General features: G+C 36.8%; 2 protein-coding genes across 3 annotated transcripts in view; one reads left to right on the plus strand and one right to left on the minus strand.

Annotated features, from left to right (window-relative positions):
• Fbxl20 (F-box and leucine rich repeat protein 20) overlaps nt 1–18,626 on the minus strand; it is a 95,936-nt gene that overhangs the window by 39,347 nt on the left and 37,963 nt on the right. For both annotated transcript variants that reach the window (XM_026387048.2, XM_026387049.2), the window contains exon 2: nt 10,651–10,712. In XM_026387048.2, the coding sequence (XP_026242833.1) occupies nt 10,651–10,712 (62 nt within the window). The remainder of the gene's footprint in view (nt 1–10,650; nt 10,713–18,626) is intronic.
• Nucleotides 14,855–15,808, plus strand: LOC144255856 (large ribosomal subunit protein eL43). The gene has a single exon (XM_077800884.1). It carries the CDS (start codon nt 14,866–14,868, stop codon nt 15,142–15,144), a length of 279 nt encoding a protein of 92 aa, XP_077657010.1. The 5' UTR covers nt 14,855–14,865; the 3' UTR covers nt 15,145–15,808.

Genomic DNA, 18,626 nt, shown 5'->3' on the forward strand with positions numbered 1-18,626 from the left:
GTTTTAGGAAGATGGATGTGATAAGCCTCAGTACTTGAATTCCTTCTATCACTACTCAAGTAGTCTGTTTATACATTGGTTATTATTTAGTAACTCCTTGACTTCTATTTTTTCTTTGTACTTGATTCTAAAGACAATTATCTTTAGAAATCTGAATATAAGAATTGGGCAGAGGGCTGAGGTTGTGGCTCAGACGTCCCTCGCCTAGTATGCCTGAGGTAGTGGGTTCAATCCTTAGCACCACATAAAAATAAAAATAAAGATATTGTGTCCACCTATAACTAAAAAATAAATATTTTTTTTAAAAGAATTGTGCTGAACATGGTGGCACATGGCTGTAATCCCAGCAACTGAGGCAGGAGGATCACAAATTCAAAGCTAGGCTCATGAATTTACCAAGGCAACTCTGTGAGATACTGTGTCAAAATAAAAAATAAAAGGGGCTGGAACTGTGACTCAGTGATTAAGCACTCCTGGGTTCAATCCCTGTTTAAAAAAAAAAAGTTGGTGGAATGTTCAAGACCAGACTGGGCAATTTAGCAAGACCCAGTCTCAGAAGAAAAAGAAAAAAAAAAAAAAAAAAAAAGGCTGGGGATATAGTTCACTGTAATGCACCCCCGGTTCAGTCCTCAATACAGCAAAATTATTAATTTTTATCAATAAACAATGAGAAATATAGCACACACTTCTTTGAGTCCCTCAGCAACTCAGTTAGACCCTATCTCAAAATAAAAAATAAAAAAAAACAACTGGAGGTCTATCTGGGGTTGTGGCCCAGAGGTAGAGCACTTGCTCTGTATGTACAAGGCTCTGGGTTCTATCCTCAACACCAAATAAAAGTAAATAAATAAAATAAAGGTATTGTGTCCAACTACAACTAAAACAAACAAACAACTGGGAATTTGGCTCAGTGGGTTAAGTGCCCTGGGTTCAATCCATGGTAAAACAACAACAAAACACCCATAGTATATGGAAAACTATCTGAAGAACATTCATGATTCCTTTAGGTATGCTACATTCTATGTGTGGTGAGTAATGTGATTGACTCACCGATATTAGGTCCATCCCAGTTCACTAGCCTAAGCCACTTGCTGTGATTGAATTTAATCTAGACCTATTTGGCTAAGATCTGAAAAGAAACTTTATTTGGGTATCAATGCTAGTCCATCTCTCCCTTGAAATAAAAAAAATAAACATGTAATCCATTATTTTAAAAATATTTTCTGCTGTAGATGGATGCAATACCTTTATTTTATTTTTATTTTTATATGGTGTTGAGGATCAAACCCAGTGCCTCATACATGCTAGGCAAGCGCTCTACTATTACACTACACCACTGCATTACAACCCCATCCCCCATGTAATCCATTATTTGCTGGCATCTATCTTGTGCCCATAAGGAAAGGCAGCTTTAGGACCAAGGTGATGCTATTCTTTACAGAACAAAAGAAGAAAATTGATAACACTGAGATTCCATAAGCCAACCAACCTGATTACCTGGTTTAATGTCTCTTTTTCCTTTTATAATCTCCCTTACTGTTTAAGCCAATTTGAGTTGGTGGTTTTATAACTTGCAGTTACAAAAACAAATTTTTAAAGAGAATTACAATTAAATATAATTACTGACCTCCCATTAAATCTTTTCCTCCTATTTTCTCTATTTTAGTGAGTGCTCCCACCATCTACTCACTAGAAAGCAAAGAGCATGGGCATCATCCTTGACACCTTCCCAGTATCTCTGTTATAATCACACATCAAGGGCTGGGGTTGTGGCTCAGAGGTAGAACACTTGTCTAGCATGCATGAGGCAATGGGTTAAATCCTCAGTACCACATAGAAATAAAGATATTATGTCTACCTACAACTAAAAAAAAAAAAAAAAGGTCTAAAAACTTAGTCCTATTAAATCAATCAAGAAATACATCGCTAATCTCAACACTTAAAAATCTCTCCATTATGGGGCAGAGAGAGAGCTCAGTGGTAGCTCACTTGCCTAGCATGTCAGAGTCCCTAAGGTTGATCCCTGGCACTGGAAAAAAAAAGTCTCTTACTTGGGTCCATTTTCTTTCTAGATTTAGCAGCACTACAATTGAGCCTCACAAAGAAAATTGCAACTTTCCAACTGCTTTTCTTGCCTTTAGCAGTGTTTTTTTTTTCTGATAAACAATTATAATATCTAGAGTTGGAACAAGGAAAGACTTTACTCTTCAATTCCATTCACCAGAGGTAACCAGCAATAACTTAAATAATGGCTATGAAGAAATGTGTAAGAATTCATTCTTAATAAACAAATCATCCACTGAAAAAAATCATCTGTGAGTTTACCTTCACATTGTCATTAGGACTCATAATATCATAGAAAAGAGACATCACCATTGAAGAAAAAAATCCACAAAATCTTTGTTACACTTAAGTCAGAAAGGGTAGGATAAGGCTTTAGGTCAGCCAAGTCCTCACTGTGTGAGGTCCTGCAGAGTGAAGGCTTAAATTCAAGACTGTGGCAAAAAACCTGAAGTTCATTGCCAGGACTGTGATGGTACAGGAAGGGAATGTGGAAGATGGATACAGGACCCTAAGTAGAATCCTGCTATCTAGGGCTCACTGAGGGACAGAGGGAAAGCTTATAAAACCTGCCAATGGATCTACACCATGGTAATGGCTCAAAAGATCAACTTTTTTCTTTTTATCTTGGTGCTGGGGATTGAACCTGGGTCTCACACATGACATGCAAGTGCTCTACTATTGAGCTACAACCCCAGCCAGAAAGATCAGCTTCTTGATGCAAAAGAATTGGGTGCAACCATATCAGGGCTGCACAGGCCTGTGGATAGGAGGCCCTGTCCAGTTTGTGTGTCCACCTCTTTTCTTTCCCATTTCTAACCCCATTTTCTGTTTCCTTTCTTATTTGTTTGCTTCTTTTATCTATGACAGACTCTATCATATATAGAAATAGAAAAAAGAATGAGAAAGGAAGGAAGGAAAAAGGAAGGAAAGGTGGGATAAGGTTAAAGAATTACTGAATATTACCACATCGGCATATATCGTAGGCTTTTGTTTTTCAAAAACACTGGCAGAATTTGTTTTAAAATTTATATTTCTACCTCTATTTCTATCTACACCATAAAACTTAACTTCTTTTTTTGGAAGGCAACGGGGAAGGAACTCAAGGATGTTTACCACATAGCTACATCCCCATTTCTTTCTTTCTTTTTAATTATTTTTTTAGTTTTCAGCGGACACAACATCTTTGTTTGTATGTGGTGCTGAGGATCGAACCCGGGCCGCACACATGCCAGGCGAGCGCGCTACTGCTTGAGCCACATGCCCACCCCCCCATTTCTTTTTAATTTTTTTACTTTGAGACAGGGTCTTGCTAATTGCTGAGGCTGGCCTTGCTCTTTGTCACTGGGATTATAGACATTGGGCCACTGTATCCAACTTAAAACTAACAGGATGCAAAGAGAAGTATATAGCATCACTTCTATGTTTTTTCCACCAGCAAAGCATAACCTGAATCTAATTACCAGGAAACATAAGACAATTCAAACTGAAGGAAGTTCTACAAAATGGCTGAACTGTAATCTTCAAAAGTGTCAAAATCAACAAAATACTAAGGAATTATTCAGACTAAAGATAGATATTAGGGGCTGGGGTTGTGGCTCAGCGCTTGATTGCTCGCCTAGCACATGTGAGGCCCTGGGTTTGATCCTCCGCACCACATAAAAATAAATAAATAAATATATTGTGTCCAACTAAAAAAAAAAATATTTAGAAAAAAAAAGATAGATATGAGGCTGGGGTTATGGCTCAGTGGTAGAGCTCTTGCCTTAGCACATGAGGCACTGGGTTTGATCCTCTGCAGCACATTAAAAAAATAATAAATAAAATAAAGTTATGATAAAAAAGATATTAATCGAAAGCAACACAATCATTATGAACTGGATTGTGTTGCTATCAAGACATTATTGGAGGGCTGGGGTTGTGGCTCAGCGGTAGAGTGCTCGCCTAGAATCTGTGAGGCTCTGGGTTCGATCCTCAGCACCACATAAAAATAAACTAATAGAGATATTGTGCCCATTATTGGAGCCAGGTGCAGTGGTGCACCCCTGAAATCCCAGCAACTCAAGAAGCTGAGGAAGCTGAGGAAGGAGGATCATGAGTTTGAGGTCAGCTTTAGTAATTTAATGCTGTCTCTCAGAAATTTACCAAAACTGTCTCAAGATAAAAAAATAAAAATAGGCTGGGAATGTGGCTCAGTGGTAAAGTGCCTCTGGGTTCAATCCCCAGTACTTAAAAAAATATATTTATTTTCTGTAATTAAAGCCTTTGTGCCATCTGTTGTGAGGTATTGAAGAGATTCAAACAAAGACTGAGGTATTTAGTAGACCTGCCTGTAATTAGGACCACTTTGGATTCTGTAAGGAGATTCTCTTCAGTTTTGACATCCTTGTTTCACCACAAGAAAGCACTTGGCTGCCCTGGGCTGCACATGTTCTACTCATGGCCCTTCAAACCTATCAAGAGTACTGGATTGTGAGCTGATACCTCGGACATGCCTGAGTGATGAGATTATATGCTGTGGCATGCACATATGTGACATATAACTGTTGCTGCCTTTTACAGTTTCTTCCAAGAAAAAATGTTATTGAAGTTTCAGATAATTGGATAAATCTTCAACTTTTTCTTTTGAAGTGTTTTGGGGGCTGAGGTCGTGATTCAAAGGTAGAGTGGTCGCCCAGCATGCACGAGGTTTACTGGATTTGATCCTTAGCACCACATAAAAATAAAACAAAGGTATATCTACCTCCACCTAAAAAAATAAATATTAAAAAAAAGTGTTTTGGGAATCAGGTGTGGTGGCACACACCTGTAATCCCAGTGGCTTGGGAGGCTGAGAAATGAAGATCACAAGTTCAAAACCACCCTCAGCAATGGTGAGGTACTAAGCAACTCAGTGAGACCCTATCTCTAAATAAAATACAAAATAGGGCTGGGATGTGGCTCAGTAGTTAAGTGCCCCTGCGTTCAATCCCTGCCCCCCCCAACCAAAAAAAAAAAGTGTTTGGGGAAAGATAAACAAAATGAAAAAATGGAAAAACCATTTTTGCTTTGAAAAATTCAATGCAAGTAGGTTTTACTGTTTATAACCATATTAAAACTTAAACTTGACCAAACAAGTCTTTTTTAATAATTTACTCTAGGGACTCTGGTTTTTACTCTATCTTCTAATTTTTTTTTTTTTTAAAGACAGGGTCTTGCTAAGTTGCTTAGGGTCTCACTAAATTGTTGAGGTTAGCTTTGAACTCATGATCCTCCTGCCTCAGCCTCTTGCACCGCTGTGTTTACAGGAGTGTGCCACCATACCAGGCTCTTCATACATTCTAACCAAATCATCTGGAATATTTGTAAGATGTTCTCTTTATCATCAGAATGCACTGCCAGTGAAGACTATAAAAGGTAGAACACCTTTTTTGGAGTACAGATAGAAATTATTTAAACATTTTTATGAAAATCTATAATAAACTAATTGCATAATTTTTATAACAAACAACTGTTTTGAAGGGGGGGAACCTGAGGATGTAAATAAGTGAAAAAGAGCCCCTGGGTTCAAGTCCCAGTACCAAAGAAAATAAAGAAAGGTGTTTCCAGATATTTCTTATTTATAGAAAGCAGGGCAATTGATGGGAGATCCTGTCAGAAATTTACTTGCAAGTGAAAAAGGCTTTTGTACTGGACTTGCAACTTTTCTGTAAGTTTAAAAATGTTAAAGAAAATTATATTCTTTGTTTTAATAATTCATGCCAGGATATTATACTAATAAGACAAATATGGATGGTTTCAAAGATTTGCAAGAAGAAAAATCACTTAAGCTGTGTCATGTTAGTAAATTGGTGGGGAAAACACTTAGCACCTAACAGAAGGTAAATTATTTTAAAACTATTATTATGCTTCTACTATGGAGTACTGCACAGCCACAAAAAATGATTTGGTCAAGTTATATTTACTTCCATATATAGAAGTTCATGATATGTTAAGTGAAAAGGATTATAAAGTGATACTATGATACGATAAAGTTTTTTTTTTTTCAAAATCCTGTCTATTTAAGGGTAGCATTAAAAAAAAGATTTCCATTAAGATTAGGAACAAGATAGGTCTGACCTATAGAATCATCTCCATTCAACATTACCTTGGAGATTATAAAGTAAGAATTAAAAAAATTAAACATTGGAAAAGGTAAGTAATCCCAGCAACTCAGGAAGCTTCGGTAGGAGGATCATAAGTTTGAAGTCAGATTCAGTAACTTAGTGAGTCTCATAGTAACTTAGCAAGACTGTCTCAAAATAAAAAAAAATAAAAATAGGCTGGGGATGTGGCTCAGTAGTAAAGTGCCTCTGGGTTCAATCCCCAGTACTTAAAAAAAATATATTTAATTTCTGTAATTAAAGCCTTTGTGAAATAAATATAGAAATATAGAAAACTAAGAAACATCTGGGTGTGGTGGCATATGCCTGCAATCCCAGTGACTCAGAAAGCTGAGACAGGAGGATTGCCAAGTTTAAATCCAGCATCAGCAACTAAGCTAGTCTCTAAGCAACTTACAAGATCTTGTCTCAACATTTAAAAAATAAATAAATAAAAAGAGCTGGAATGTGGCTCAATGGTTACGTACTCCTGGGTTCAACTCCCAGTACCAAAAACAAACAAACATAAATTCTTAAAATTACAAATGCCCCAAACTAAATTTATTAATATTTAACTACTGACCAATAGTTATCTTCCAGTTTAATGTCAAATATATCAAAGCCTCTTTCCAGCGAGGCATGGTGGTGCACACCTATAATCCCAGCAGCTTGAGAGGCTGAGGATCCCAAGTTTGATGTAAGTCTTAGCAATTAGCAAAAAAAGTTCTCAATTGGCAAAAAAAGTTCTCAAAATAAAAAATAAAAAGGGCTGGGGAAATAGCTCAGTAGTGTAATGTCCCTGGGTTCAATACCCAGTAGTGGGAAAAAAAAAAAAAAAAAGCCTCTTTCCTCTTTGTCTCCAATGATTTAAACAAAGATTAAACTAATTTTTTTTTATCTATATGCACTAATAAGTAGTATGTTTTATGGTTTTAAATCAGTTTCCCTCTTTCATCTGATCTCCAATTTTGGAAGGAACTTGTTTTCAACTTTAAGTTCAAAATTGGTTGTTTGTTTGGAACTCAACTAATTTCCCCTAGAAATCCTAACAGTAGTGAAGTTTCCTGCTTAGCTTAGAAAGGAGCTAATTTAACCCATAATGCACACATTAGAACCAAATTCGAACCAAATTCTCATTGACAAAAATGTTAATAAGGATAAAATACCTCTAGTGTTCCAATGTGAGAAGTCAAACACATGCCTTCTTACTTCAATTTCCTTTTTCCCAACCACTCAACTCAAGAATACTAAGAAAGGACAGATATTTCTAACTTTTCTCACTCTCAAACCCTGGCATGGCTGGTAGCGTCCTAACCTGAGAGGCAGTAGCAGTACTAGGATATAGTTATGTTACTCTTCACTCTGCCCAGTGCCGAAGAGTGAGGAAAACAGGTAGAATTAGAAAGTTCATATATGTCTGTATATACATGATAAATTCATATATATTCACAGATTCATTCACCTATATACTCTTCCACTCTATAAATGTTAGGCTTGGACATGTGGCAATGGAACATAAGTGAAGTGAGCTATATTCCACACATCTAAGCAGTGGGGGGTTTTTTATTTTTGTTTATTTATTATCTTTCTTTTTTTAAAAAATTTGTTCTAATTAGTTACACATGACATAGAATGCATTTTGACACATTGTACACAAATGGAGCACAACTTCTCATTCCTCTGGCTGTACATGGTGCAGAGTCTTAATAGTAGTGTAATCATACATGTATATAGGGTAATAATTTCTGTCTCATTCTACTGTCCTTCCCAGCCCCACTCCCCTCTGCACAATCCTAACTTCCTTCCTTCTTCCCTTGACCCCTGGGTGTTTTTGTGTGTGTGTGGATTGATTGATTGATTGATTCATTCATTCATTCATTTATTTATTTATGGTTTTGAACCCTGGGGCTCAAGAGATCCTTCCACCTCAGTTTCCCAAGAGCTGAGGCTACGGACTGATGCTTGCCACAATGTTTCATTCATTCATTCATTCATTTATTTATTTATGGTTTTGAACCCTGGGGCTCAAGAGATCCTTCCACCTCAGTTTCCCAAGAGCTGAGGCTACGGACTGATGCTTGCCACAATGTTTGGCTCTAAGCACAGCTTTAAAATCACTTGTGTGCTCTGACTTGGTCTTTTGTGCACTTGCCCTCAGCCTTAGAAAAAAAGCCACTGGAATTTGAGAGGAGTTGGTGGTAAAAAAGCAGGATGATTTAGGAATTTATCTTCATCTGATTCATCTCTCTGTTAAGAAAAGACCTTATAGCTCATCAAAAGGTACTATAGTGGTGTCAAAAACAGTAACCAAGGGGCTGGGGATGTGGCTCAAGCGGTAGCTCGCTCGCCTGGCATGAGTGCGGCCCGGGTTCGATCCTCAGCACCACATACAAACAAAGATGTTGTGTCCGCCAAAAACTAAAAAATAAATATTAAAAAAAATTCTCTCTCTCTCTCTCTTTCACTCTCTCTCTTAAAAAAAAACAAAACAAAACAAAAAAAAAAAAAAAACAGTAACCAAAGCTAGAAAGGGCAGAGGTAGGAGAGGTAGGCAGTTCTGTACTCTAAAGAATTACAGAAAATGTTCTCTCTAGTACCTTATCTCTTGGCTAAATTTCTTTAATAACTTTTTTATTGCTCCACTCCTAACCCCATCTGGTTTTCACATAGTAGCCAGACTAACCCTTTAGAAATATGCATCAGATCATGTTATTCCACTGTCACATTATGAGGGATCTTGCAGGCCGTAGTGTGGAATTTGGGTTTCATGGTTAAAACAAAATCTAAAAGTTATATAACATCAAAATGTAAACCACAATAGAGTGGGAGCAGTTACCAGAGTCAAATAATTTCTCTAAATCTTTTAAGTTGTAAGTAAACTACTATAGTATAAAGTAGTATTAAGGTCCAAAATGGCACTATCATTAGAAAATTATGTCTTGGTTTACTCAACTTATAGTATAGTTAAGAACATAACCCATTTAAAAAATATTTCTTAGGCTCGGGGTGTAGCTCAGTGGTAGCACTTGCCTACCCTGCGCTCAATACAGAAAAACAAAACAAAGCACACAACTATTTAAGATGGCTAAAATTTAACTTAAATTTTTGGGAATACTCAAGATATTTGAGATTATTCTCCAGTGACTCTAATGGTACAATATTATACAATGTAACCATAGGCAGCCTATAAGAAGGCTTCCATGGAAAATACATTCTAAATTCAATTATTTTTTTTCAGTGTCTCCAACGTGAAAGCTTTATAGAGTAAATAAATGGAGAATATTTCATTGGGTACTAAGTATTTACATGGTATAGTTCCCATTTGGAAGGATTTTGTAATCTAGTAGAGGATTCAGACATGCAAATATTTAGGAATGCCAGGAATACTTATCTTTACCAGCAAGAGAACAGAGATTATATTCTAAAATGAAGCAGGCATGGGGCTGGTAACAGGCTAGACTGCAATAGCTTCAAAGCTGCAGATGCCCCTGAGCACAGTAACTTGTTAACTCTTAACATTTCCGAAAGAGAACGTACCTCTTTCTCACATGATACGCTACATAAATGAACAAGAAATGTCATGATTAAGTGCCCAAATAATGAAGGGGCTCTGAAAACAACCTAACAGCCAATTTCTTCTTAGATGATTTCTAAATCAGATGTTTTTAAGTTTGGGGCTCTGTTTTTGTTATGGTTAACCCCCAAATATAGTTTTTACATGTTCAAAATAAGGTACCCTAAGCAACTTAGCAAGACCCTATCTCAATACCACCTATATAAGAATAGGGCAAAGGTAAAATTAATAAACAAAATCAAATATAGATGTAAGTGGAAAAACTGCTACTAAATTAAACTTTCAAATATCCTGACTCACACCTAAAAAATGTGGAATAAGATAGTTTAAAAAAATCAATAAATTTAAAAATTCAAGTCATCTATGTGTCGTGGCACACATCTGCAATACCAGTGACTCAAGAAGCTGAGGCAGGAGGATCACAAGTTCCAAGTCAGCCTCACTAACTCAATGAGGCCCTAAGTAAGCCAAGAAGACAGTGTCTCTGAATAAAAAATAAAAAGGGCTGGGATTGTGGCTTAGTTGTTAAGTGTCCTTGGGTTCAATTCTTGGCACAAAAACAATAACAAAACAACAACAAAAAAATCAAGCCAGGCATGGTGGATAATCCTTGCTACTAAGGAGGCTGAGGAAAGAGATCACAAGTTCAAGGGCAACCATGTCAATGTAATAAGAGTGTCCCAAAATAAAAAGGGCTGCAGATGTAGCTCAGTATAGAGGACTTGTCTACAATGTATGAGGCCCTCGTCAATCTCCAGTAGAGGGATTGAAACAAACCAGGTAAGACTATACATAAATGAAAACTGACAACAAATCTAAAAAACAATTTAAATACACAAATAATATATACTCAAAACAAAAAACAAACCACTCAAAATTAGCATTCAGACTTACCGTAATAGGAGTTCTTTGGGAAGTTTTTTATTGATTACAGCTTCATCACTATTTGAGAACATCTGCAAAAACAAAATCACTGTCAACAGTGTCAAGTTTACTTAACATTTTATACTATATTCAACTCAATAGTTCAGAGATAATCCTCCCAGTAGATTTAAAAAAATTGTAGTGGACATTGTAAGCCTAAATAGTATTTTCAGAGATGCTTTGGGCTTCAAAAAAGTTGAGGCATTTCATTCCATCTTTTGAGGTAAAGAACTAATAGAAAAAAGTGCTGGGGGCTGGGATGATGGCTCAGCGGTAGAGCGCTCACCTAGCACGATCCTCAGCACCACATAAAATAAATAAATAAAATAAAGTTATTGTGTCCAACTACAACTAAAAAAATAAATATAAAAAAAGTGCTGGGGAGTGATATTGACCAAATTATATTGTTATATTATGTATAAGTACAAATATATAACAAGTTCCATAATTATTTACAACTATAATGTACCAATAAGAAATGTGGAAAAATGTAATGTAAAACTTGAAAAATAAAAGTGGGAAAAATAAATAATAGAAGAATATTATGTGCCAGATAGTGCTATAAGTGTTTTTCATGTATTAGTGTTTTTAGTCTTCATGCTATTCTTCACTTTCAAGATAAGGAATTACAAAAGGTTACTGCTCAAGGTCACATTATTGCAGAGTGATTACTTAAAATGCCCACACCTGGTTTGCATTTACTTTTTCAAGGAGATATTCAGAAACCTGGAATGTGTCTCTTTTGTGTTTAAGATACAACATGCAGAAAACTGATAATGCTTCCTAACCACTGCCACTAAGTATCCACAATGGGTACTTTTAAACACAGCTACCATTTTTGCCACAAAGGGGTTCATAATCTTGTCTAGTAAGGCTATGTAAAAAAGCAAATACATATATCCAGTAAAAAGTACTGTAAAAATCAACAAATACACATGCCACTGAAGCCAATTTAAATTCAATCCCTGCTATTAGTATTGCAAAAATTCCTCTTGATTTCATGTAATGAACATTTCTGACACCCTGTAAATACCAGGCACTTTTCTAGGCAATGAGACACAAAGATATCTCTGTCCTTAAAGAGCTCTTGCTCTACAATAAAGAAAACAGAAACAAATAATTCACTGATTGAGATGTATATCAAAACAAAAGATGGGACAACTAATTCTGCCTGCATATATATCTAAATTGGTTCTTAAAGGAATATCAGAATTAATTAGGAAAAAAAGGAGAAAGATAACACACAAACAAGAGATTAACAGTACAAAATAAAGGAGCCATAAAAGGTCCTGATAGTTCATTAAAATTCAAAGTACAGCAACTAGTGAAGGGGAAGCAGATGGGAAGGAGAAACAATGAATAGAATGCAGTACCCCATCTCAGATATTTAAAGATTAATTACATAATAAATATTTTTCTAATAACTTTAAAATACCTTCCACATAAATGGAAAGCTCTTGGAGGGTACACAGAATGCTGTCACATATGCCATATTTCCAGGGCTGAGTACAAAGTCTGATATATTGTTGAACTCAATAAATCTAATGTTAAGCATGGTGGGGCTGGATCATGAGGAAACTTATATACCAGTCTAGAAATTTGTAGAGGAGACTTTCTTTTTTTTTTTAAATATTTATTTATTTTGAGTTCTCGGCGGACACAACACCTTTGCTTGTTTGTGGTGCTGAGGATCGAACCCGGGCCGCACGCATGCCAGGCGAGCGCGCTACCGCTTGAGCCACATCCCCAGCCCAGTCTAGAAATTTGAAACAACAAAGTAGGGAAGAAGAATCTGAAGAAATTAAACTGAACTCCGGAATGGTAATGAGAAGATATAGCCACTGAAATTATAATACAAGTAGAAGACGATGCTGGGGCGGTGGAAATAAAAAAAAGAAACTGAAGAAAAGTATTCTCTCCTCACCCCATATTAAGGATCGAGCTACACCACTGAGCTACATACCCATCCCCTCTTTTTTTTTTTTCTTTTCTCTTTTTAAATAGGGTCTGGCTAAATTGTCCAGGCTGGCCTCAAATTTGCTAGTCTTGGCTTCCCAATAGCTAGGATAACAAGCATGAGCTATCACCCATGGCTTGAAGATAAGGATTCTTAAAAGAGGCAATAATACTTGGTGACCAAAAGTAGGATCATTTAGCAACTATCAGTGCAACAGATTACAGAAATGAGAGTACTGACAATTAAGTTCTTCTTCTTCTTCTTCTTTTTTTATGGTACTGAGGCTCAAACCCAGGGTCTCATGTATCTGAGAAAAGTGCTCTCCCACTGAGCTACATCCCAGCCTGACAATGAAATTCTTTGGGAAATTATCTTACTATTCTCCTGCCTCAGTCTCCCAAGACACTGGGATTATGAGTGTGTACCACCTCACCCAGCCCTGAGTACACCTGTAATTAAGTAAGAATACATAAAATAGTCATGTATTTTAAAAACTAAATAATCAAGGACAGATGATATAACTAACATCTTGCAAAAATAGCTAGAATATCAAAGATTACAACCTAGGAGACACTTGGAGTTGGACTGTAAACAACACACATTAATAAGCTTGAGATCTCCAGGGTGGGAAATGAAGTCTGTAAAAGCAAATTATCATCACTAAATATCCAACCTCTTAGCACTATGCCCAATTCAAAACTACAAAAAGTAAAGTATCAACTGGGTATGGTGGTGCACACCTGTAATCTCAGCTCCTCAGGAGGACTGGAAGTTCAAGACCTCAGCAATTTAGTGAGATCCTGTTCAAAATGAAAATGAAAAAGGGTTAAGGATATACCTCAGTGGTAGAGTACATCTGGGTTCAGTTCCCAGTACCAGAAAGGGAAAGAGAAAAAAAAATAAGGCATAATCATTATCCTGTATACTCAAAGTGTTCTATTAAATGCTATGTCTCTCCTAATAAGATACTCTGCTCCTTTGAATACATGGTAATGTAAATTAAAAAATAAACATGCTGGGGCTGGGGTTGTGGCTCAGTGGTAGAGTGCTTGCCTAGCATGTTTGAGGCACTGAGTATGATCCTCAGCACCACATAAATGTAAAATAAAGATGTTGTGTCCACTTAAAACTAAAAAATAAATATTAATAAAATAAACATGCTATATGTTGTTCACATGATTTCTTCTTTAACTGTAGATATAAAACAAAAGAACAAAAAATTAAAAGTTATTTTTTTCCCTAGTACAGTCTATTATATAGACTGCATGTTGCTGCCTCTATAAGAGTATGATGGTATGTAAAGGGGAAATTCGGACACATAAACCTGGGAATATCTGGGAAACAGCACATGTATAGGATATCTATGCAGATTTATATATCCCTCCCTCCTTCCTTTTGCACATAAGTATCCTACTTTAAGTTTGTAAAGAATAGATCAGTGGTTCACAAAATGTGGTCCTCTGACCAAGGGCATCACCATTAACCACAGAACTTGTTATAAATACAAATTCTTGAGTTGGAGCCCAGACCTATAGAATGAGAACCTGGAGGAATGGTAGAGGAAGGGAAAGGGAGGCAATCTGTACCTTAAAAAGACTTCAAGGTGATATGATGTACCCTAAAACGTGAGAACCAATGGACCAGAAAAATTAGATCGAGAGTCTCAGAACTCAAGAATTTACACTTCTAACAAAACCAGTGTCACCAGCTGTCCGTAGACTGTGTGTGGATTGTGTTACACATAGTAGCCTCTTGAGGGGATAGGCTTGGCTCTGCAAACTCCCTGTCAGGGACTGAATACATGACACAGGTGCCGCTCCGCCTTAGCTCTGCCTAAAATCCCACACACCACCTGAGATGGATGTGACTCACCATGATGTCAATCAATCTGCTGACCAGGAGACATTACTAAACAAGACTCCACCCTTGAAACCTTATCCCCCTCTGATGTCTCTGCTATAAAATAAAGAAAACTTGAGGGCTCATCGTCTCTTTTCCAGGGTTCTGTCCAGTGTGGAAGCTGACCCTTAAGGTCGAAGAGCTGTCTCTCCCTCAATTGGAAAACTTTTGAAAACTACTCTCTGTGTGTCTTTTCTTGGCTTTCTTAGCCAGCTCTTTTAAACCAAGTTCATGTTGTCTGTGTGGGTCATTGGCGAGAAAACAGAACATTTAACATCAATTAAAATGACATAGCGCTCTCTTCGGTCTCGGGCCTAAGTCGCGGAGACATGGCTAAGCGCACTAAGAAAGTCGGAATCGTCGGTAAATATGGGACCCGCTACGGTGCCTCCCTCCGGAAAATGGTGAAGAAAATCGAAATCAGCCAGCACGCCAAGTACACATGTTCCTTCTGTGGCAAAACCAAGATGAAGAGACGGGCTGTGGGGATCTGGCACTGTGGTTCCTGCATGAAAACAGTGGCTGGTGGTGCCTGGACCTACAACACCACTTCTGCTGTCACAGTCAAGTCTGCAATCAGAAGACTGAAGGAATTGAAAGACCAGTAGAAAGTTCTACCATATAGCAAAATTGTGGTTTGTTTGTTAATTGTATTAACTGGATATTCTGATGTTAATTGCATTAATATTGCCCTTTCAAAAGATTTGTAAATTGAAGCCCTTCTAATTTGGATTGGAAAATTTTGCTAGATGGGTTATTGTAATTCAGGTCTTTTTTTCTTCAGTAGTCAGATGATAACGGCAGGAAACTAAGTCTTATGGCTTAGTATATACTCAGCTTTTTTTGTTTTTTTAAAACACTGTTCAACTACTCCGAGATACATTGATATTGTACAAAATTTGTTTTAAAGGTAAAATATGCTAAAATACACAAAGGATATACATAAATTGCCTCTCTTGGTGTTTCATTTGAGTGCACATGAACATGTGAAACAGTTGTATAACAAATTTTGAATGTGTCTGCCATCCTTTTGTTTAGTTTTCACACAAGGGTTCATAGATTGAATTCAATTTCATATAGATTGTAACAAAAGTGTAAGTTCCTTGGAGGAGTTTACTAGTTACGATTAGTTCTGGTGGTTATTATCTCTTTCTCAGCCATGTCTAAGCAGCCATCTGTGGTAGGGACTCCAAAATCAGTAATTCTTCATGAATGTAAAGGTTATAAAACATGGATTTCCTTTACTGTTAGAATAAAGACCTTTGTGACTTTTCTGGAATAAAAAAAAAAAAAATGACGTAGCAATGGATCTTAGGAAATAACCTAGGAGGTAGACACAAAGCAATATTAAATGCTTTCTAGTAAACCCTATTGGCTTCTGTTCCTGTCCACACTATTTTTCATAAAACAATATTTCACAGAATTGACAGAATATAACTGTTGCAGTTATTTTACTATTTTTGATTTTATTTTCTTAATATTTATTTTTAAGAGACAGGATCTTGCTATGTTGTCTAGGCTGCTCCTGAACTCCTGGGCTCAAGTTATCTTGTCTTAGCCTCCCAAGTAGCTGAACTAGAGGTATATTGATATTATATGAACACAGAGATATATAATAATATATTTTTATAATCTACTCACAATTACAAGGAAGCAGTCATGGGAAAAACATGAAGCAACTATAATACTCATTCCTTATTGTTTTAAGAAGGTCAACATAACCTAAGTAAGCAGATACTATCAAAAGTCATCTTTTAGGAATAGAATTGTCTTAAATATGCAGGTTCTTAAAAACTAAGTGTTTGAGACGCGCACAGTGGCACACGCCTGTAATCCCAGTGGCTTGGGAAGCTGAGGCAGGAGAATCGCAAGCTCAAAAGTAGCCTCAGCAAAAGCTAGGCACTAAGCTCAGTGAGGCCCTCTCTCTAAAGAAAATACAAAGTAGGGCTGGCTCTCTGGTCAAGTGCCCCTGAATTCAATTTCCAGTACCAAACAAAACAAAACACAACAAAACAAAAACTAAGCAAGTTGAGCTGGGTGCAGTGGTGCATGCCCATAATTCCAGCATCTTGGGAGCCTGGAGTATCACAAATTCAACGTCAGCCTCAGCAACTTAGCAAGGACCCAAGCAATGAGATCCTGTCTCTAAATAAAATACAAAACAGGACTGGGATGTGGCTGAGTGATAATTGCCCCTGAATTCAATCCTGGATACAAAGAAAAGAAAAAAGAAAAAAAAAAAAATACTCAAACCCAAACCTAAGTGATTTGTCATATATTTGCATAGATTCTTTACTTACATAGTTGTAATTTTTTCCTACAAATTATGTAGCTGAGGAATTATAGTTTTGAAACAACTTGTCCCAAATTGGTATTACATCATTTTATAGAAGAAAGTTCTTTTTTTTTTTGAGTGGGAGAGATGTCATTATTTTAAACATTTCAGTAAGTTTTCAAATCTGTTGGCATATTTTGGGGCATAGTTTATTAACATGATGAATGTGAATGCTTAGCACACAAATAAGACCCAAGGAACAATTTCAAGTTTTTTTTAAAGCCACAATTGGTAGAAAAAGAGCAGACGGAAACAAGAAAGAAATATTTGCTCAACAGTGACCCCTGCTGCTCAAAATAATAAAGTCCTAAAAAGGGTTTTAAAAGATTTGACCTTTTTATTCAAGCTTTATAAATGATACACGGAATTACTAATTTTTAGCTAGAACAGGGCTGTGTAGAAAGAAGACTGTATTTTCATTTTTTTTCCTTTTGTGGTACAGGCAATTGAGCCCAAAAGTGCTTTCCCACAGGGCTGCATCAATAGTCCTTTTTTATTTTTGAGACAGGGTCTTGCAAAATTGCTTAGCTGAACTTTTCATCCACCTCTCTCATCCTCCCAAGTAACTGGGATTACAGGCCTGCACCACCATGTCCCACAAGACCTGCCTATTGTGATGTAAAGTAGTGAGACAGTTGGGGTTTTAGCTCAGTGATAGAGTGCTTGCTTAGTGCTTGCTTAGTGTGAGGCACTGGGTTGAATCCTCAGTACCACATATAAAGATAAATAAAATAAAGGTATTGTATCCATCTACAACCAAAACTATTTTTAAAAAAGTAATGAGACATGCAATTTCAGTCATGTCCTTAGAGAAGACAAGCCACTTCTTTCCTCCCTTCTCAATTCTGCTGCTTAGAGTATGGTTAGGATGATTGGAACTCTATCTTATATCATGAAGTTGAAAGGCATAGTTTTTTTGGTTTTTGTTTGTTTGTTTGTTTCTTTTGGCAATGAGGATTGAACCCAGGGGTGCTCAACCACTGAGGCACATCTCCAGCCCTTTTCTATATTTTACTTAGAGACAGTATCTCGCTGAGTTGCTAAGTGCCTCACTGAGTTGCTGAGGCTGGCTTTGAACTCACAATTCTCCTGTCTAAACCTCCAGAGCTGCTGGGATTACAGACTTTGCCACCACACCCATCAAGGACATAGTTTTAAAAGGCATGCAGAAAAGTAAAAAAAAAAAAAAAAGGCCTACATATGACTTCAGGAACATCAGCATATGCTGGTTTAAAACTCCATATCTGAATTTTACATGGGAGAAAATACATTTCTGTCATTTAAAAGCCACTTTTAATTTCAGTCTCTGACATATGCAGCTTAATCTACTAACTAATCCTGAGACATTGGGATTGCAGGTTTGTGTAAGTACACCCAGCTAATATTGATTTTCTTCTTTTTTTTATTGGTTGTTCAAAACATTACAAAGCTCTTGACATATCATATTTCATACATTTGATTCAAGTGGGTTATGAACTCCCATTTTTACCCCGTATACAGATTGCAGAATCACATCGGTTATTTTGATTTTAAAAGGTATCTTCCGTTTTATTATTTTTTTTCTTTTTAAAGAGAGAGAGAGAGAGAGAGAGAGAGAGAGAGAGAGAGAGAGAGAGAATATTTTTTAATATTTATTTTTCAGGTTTTGGTGGACAACATCTTTATTTTAGTTTATGAGGTGCTGAGGATAGAACCCAACGCCCCGTGCATGCCAGGTGAGCGCATTACCGCTTGGGCCATATTCCCAGCCCCTAT

The sequence above is a fragment of the Urocitellus parryii genome, chromosome 7 (assembly GCF_045843805.1).
Source record: "Urocitellus parryii isolate mUroPar1 chromosome 7, mUroPar1.hap1, whole genome shotgun sequence".
Lineage (NCBI taxonomy): Eukaryota > Metazoa > Chordata > Mammalia > Rodentia > Sciuridae > Urocitellus > Urocitellus parryii.

Excerpts from the sequence above, each read along its gene's own strand:
- LOC144255856 (XM_077800884.1), top strand. The coding sequence starts at position 14,866 with ATGGCTAAGCGCACTAAGAAAGTCGGAATCGTCGGTAAATATGGGACC.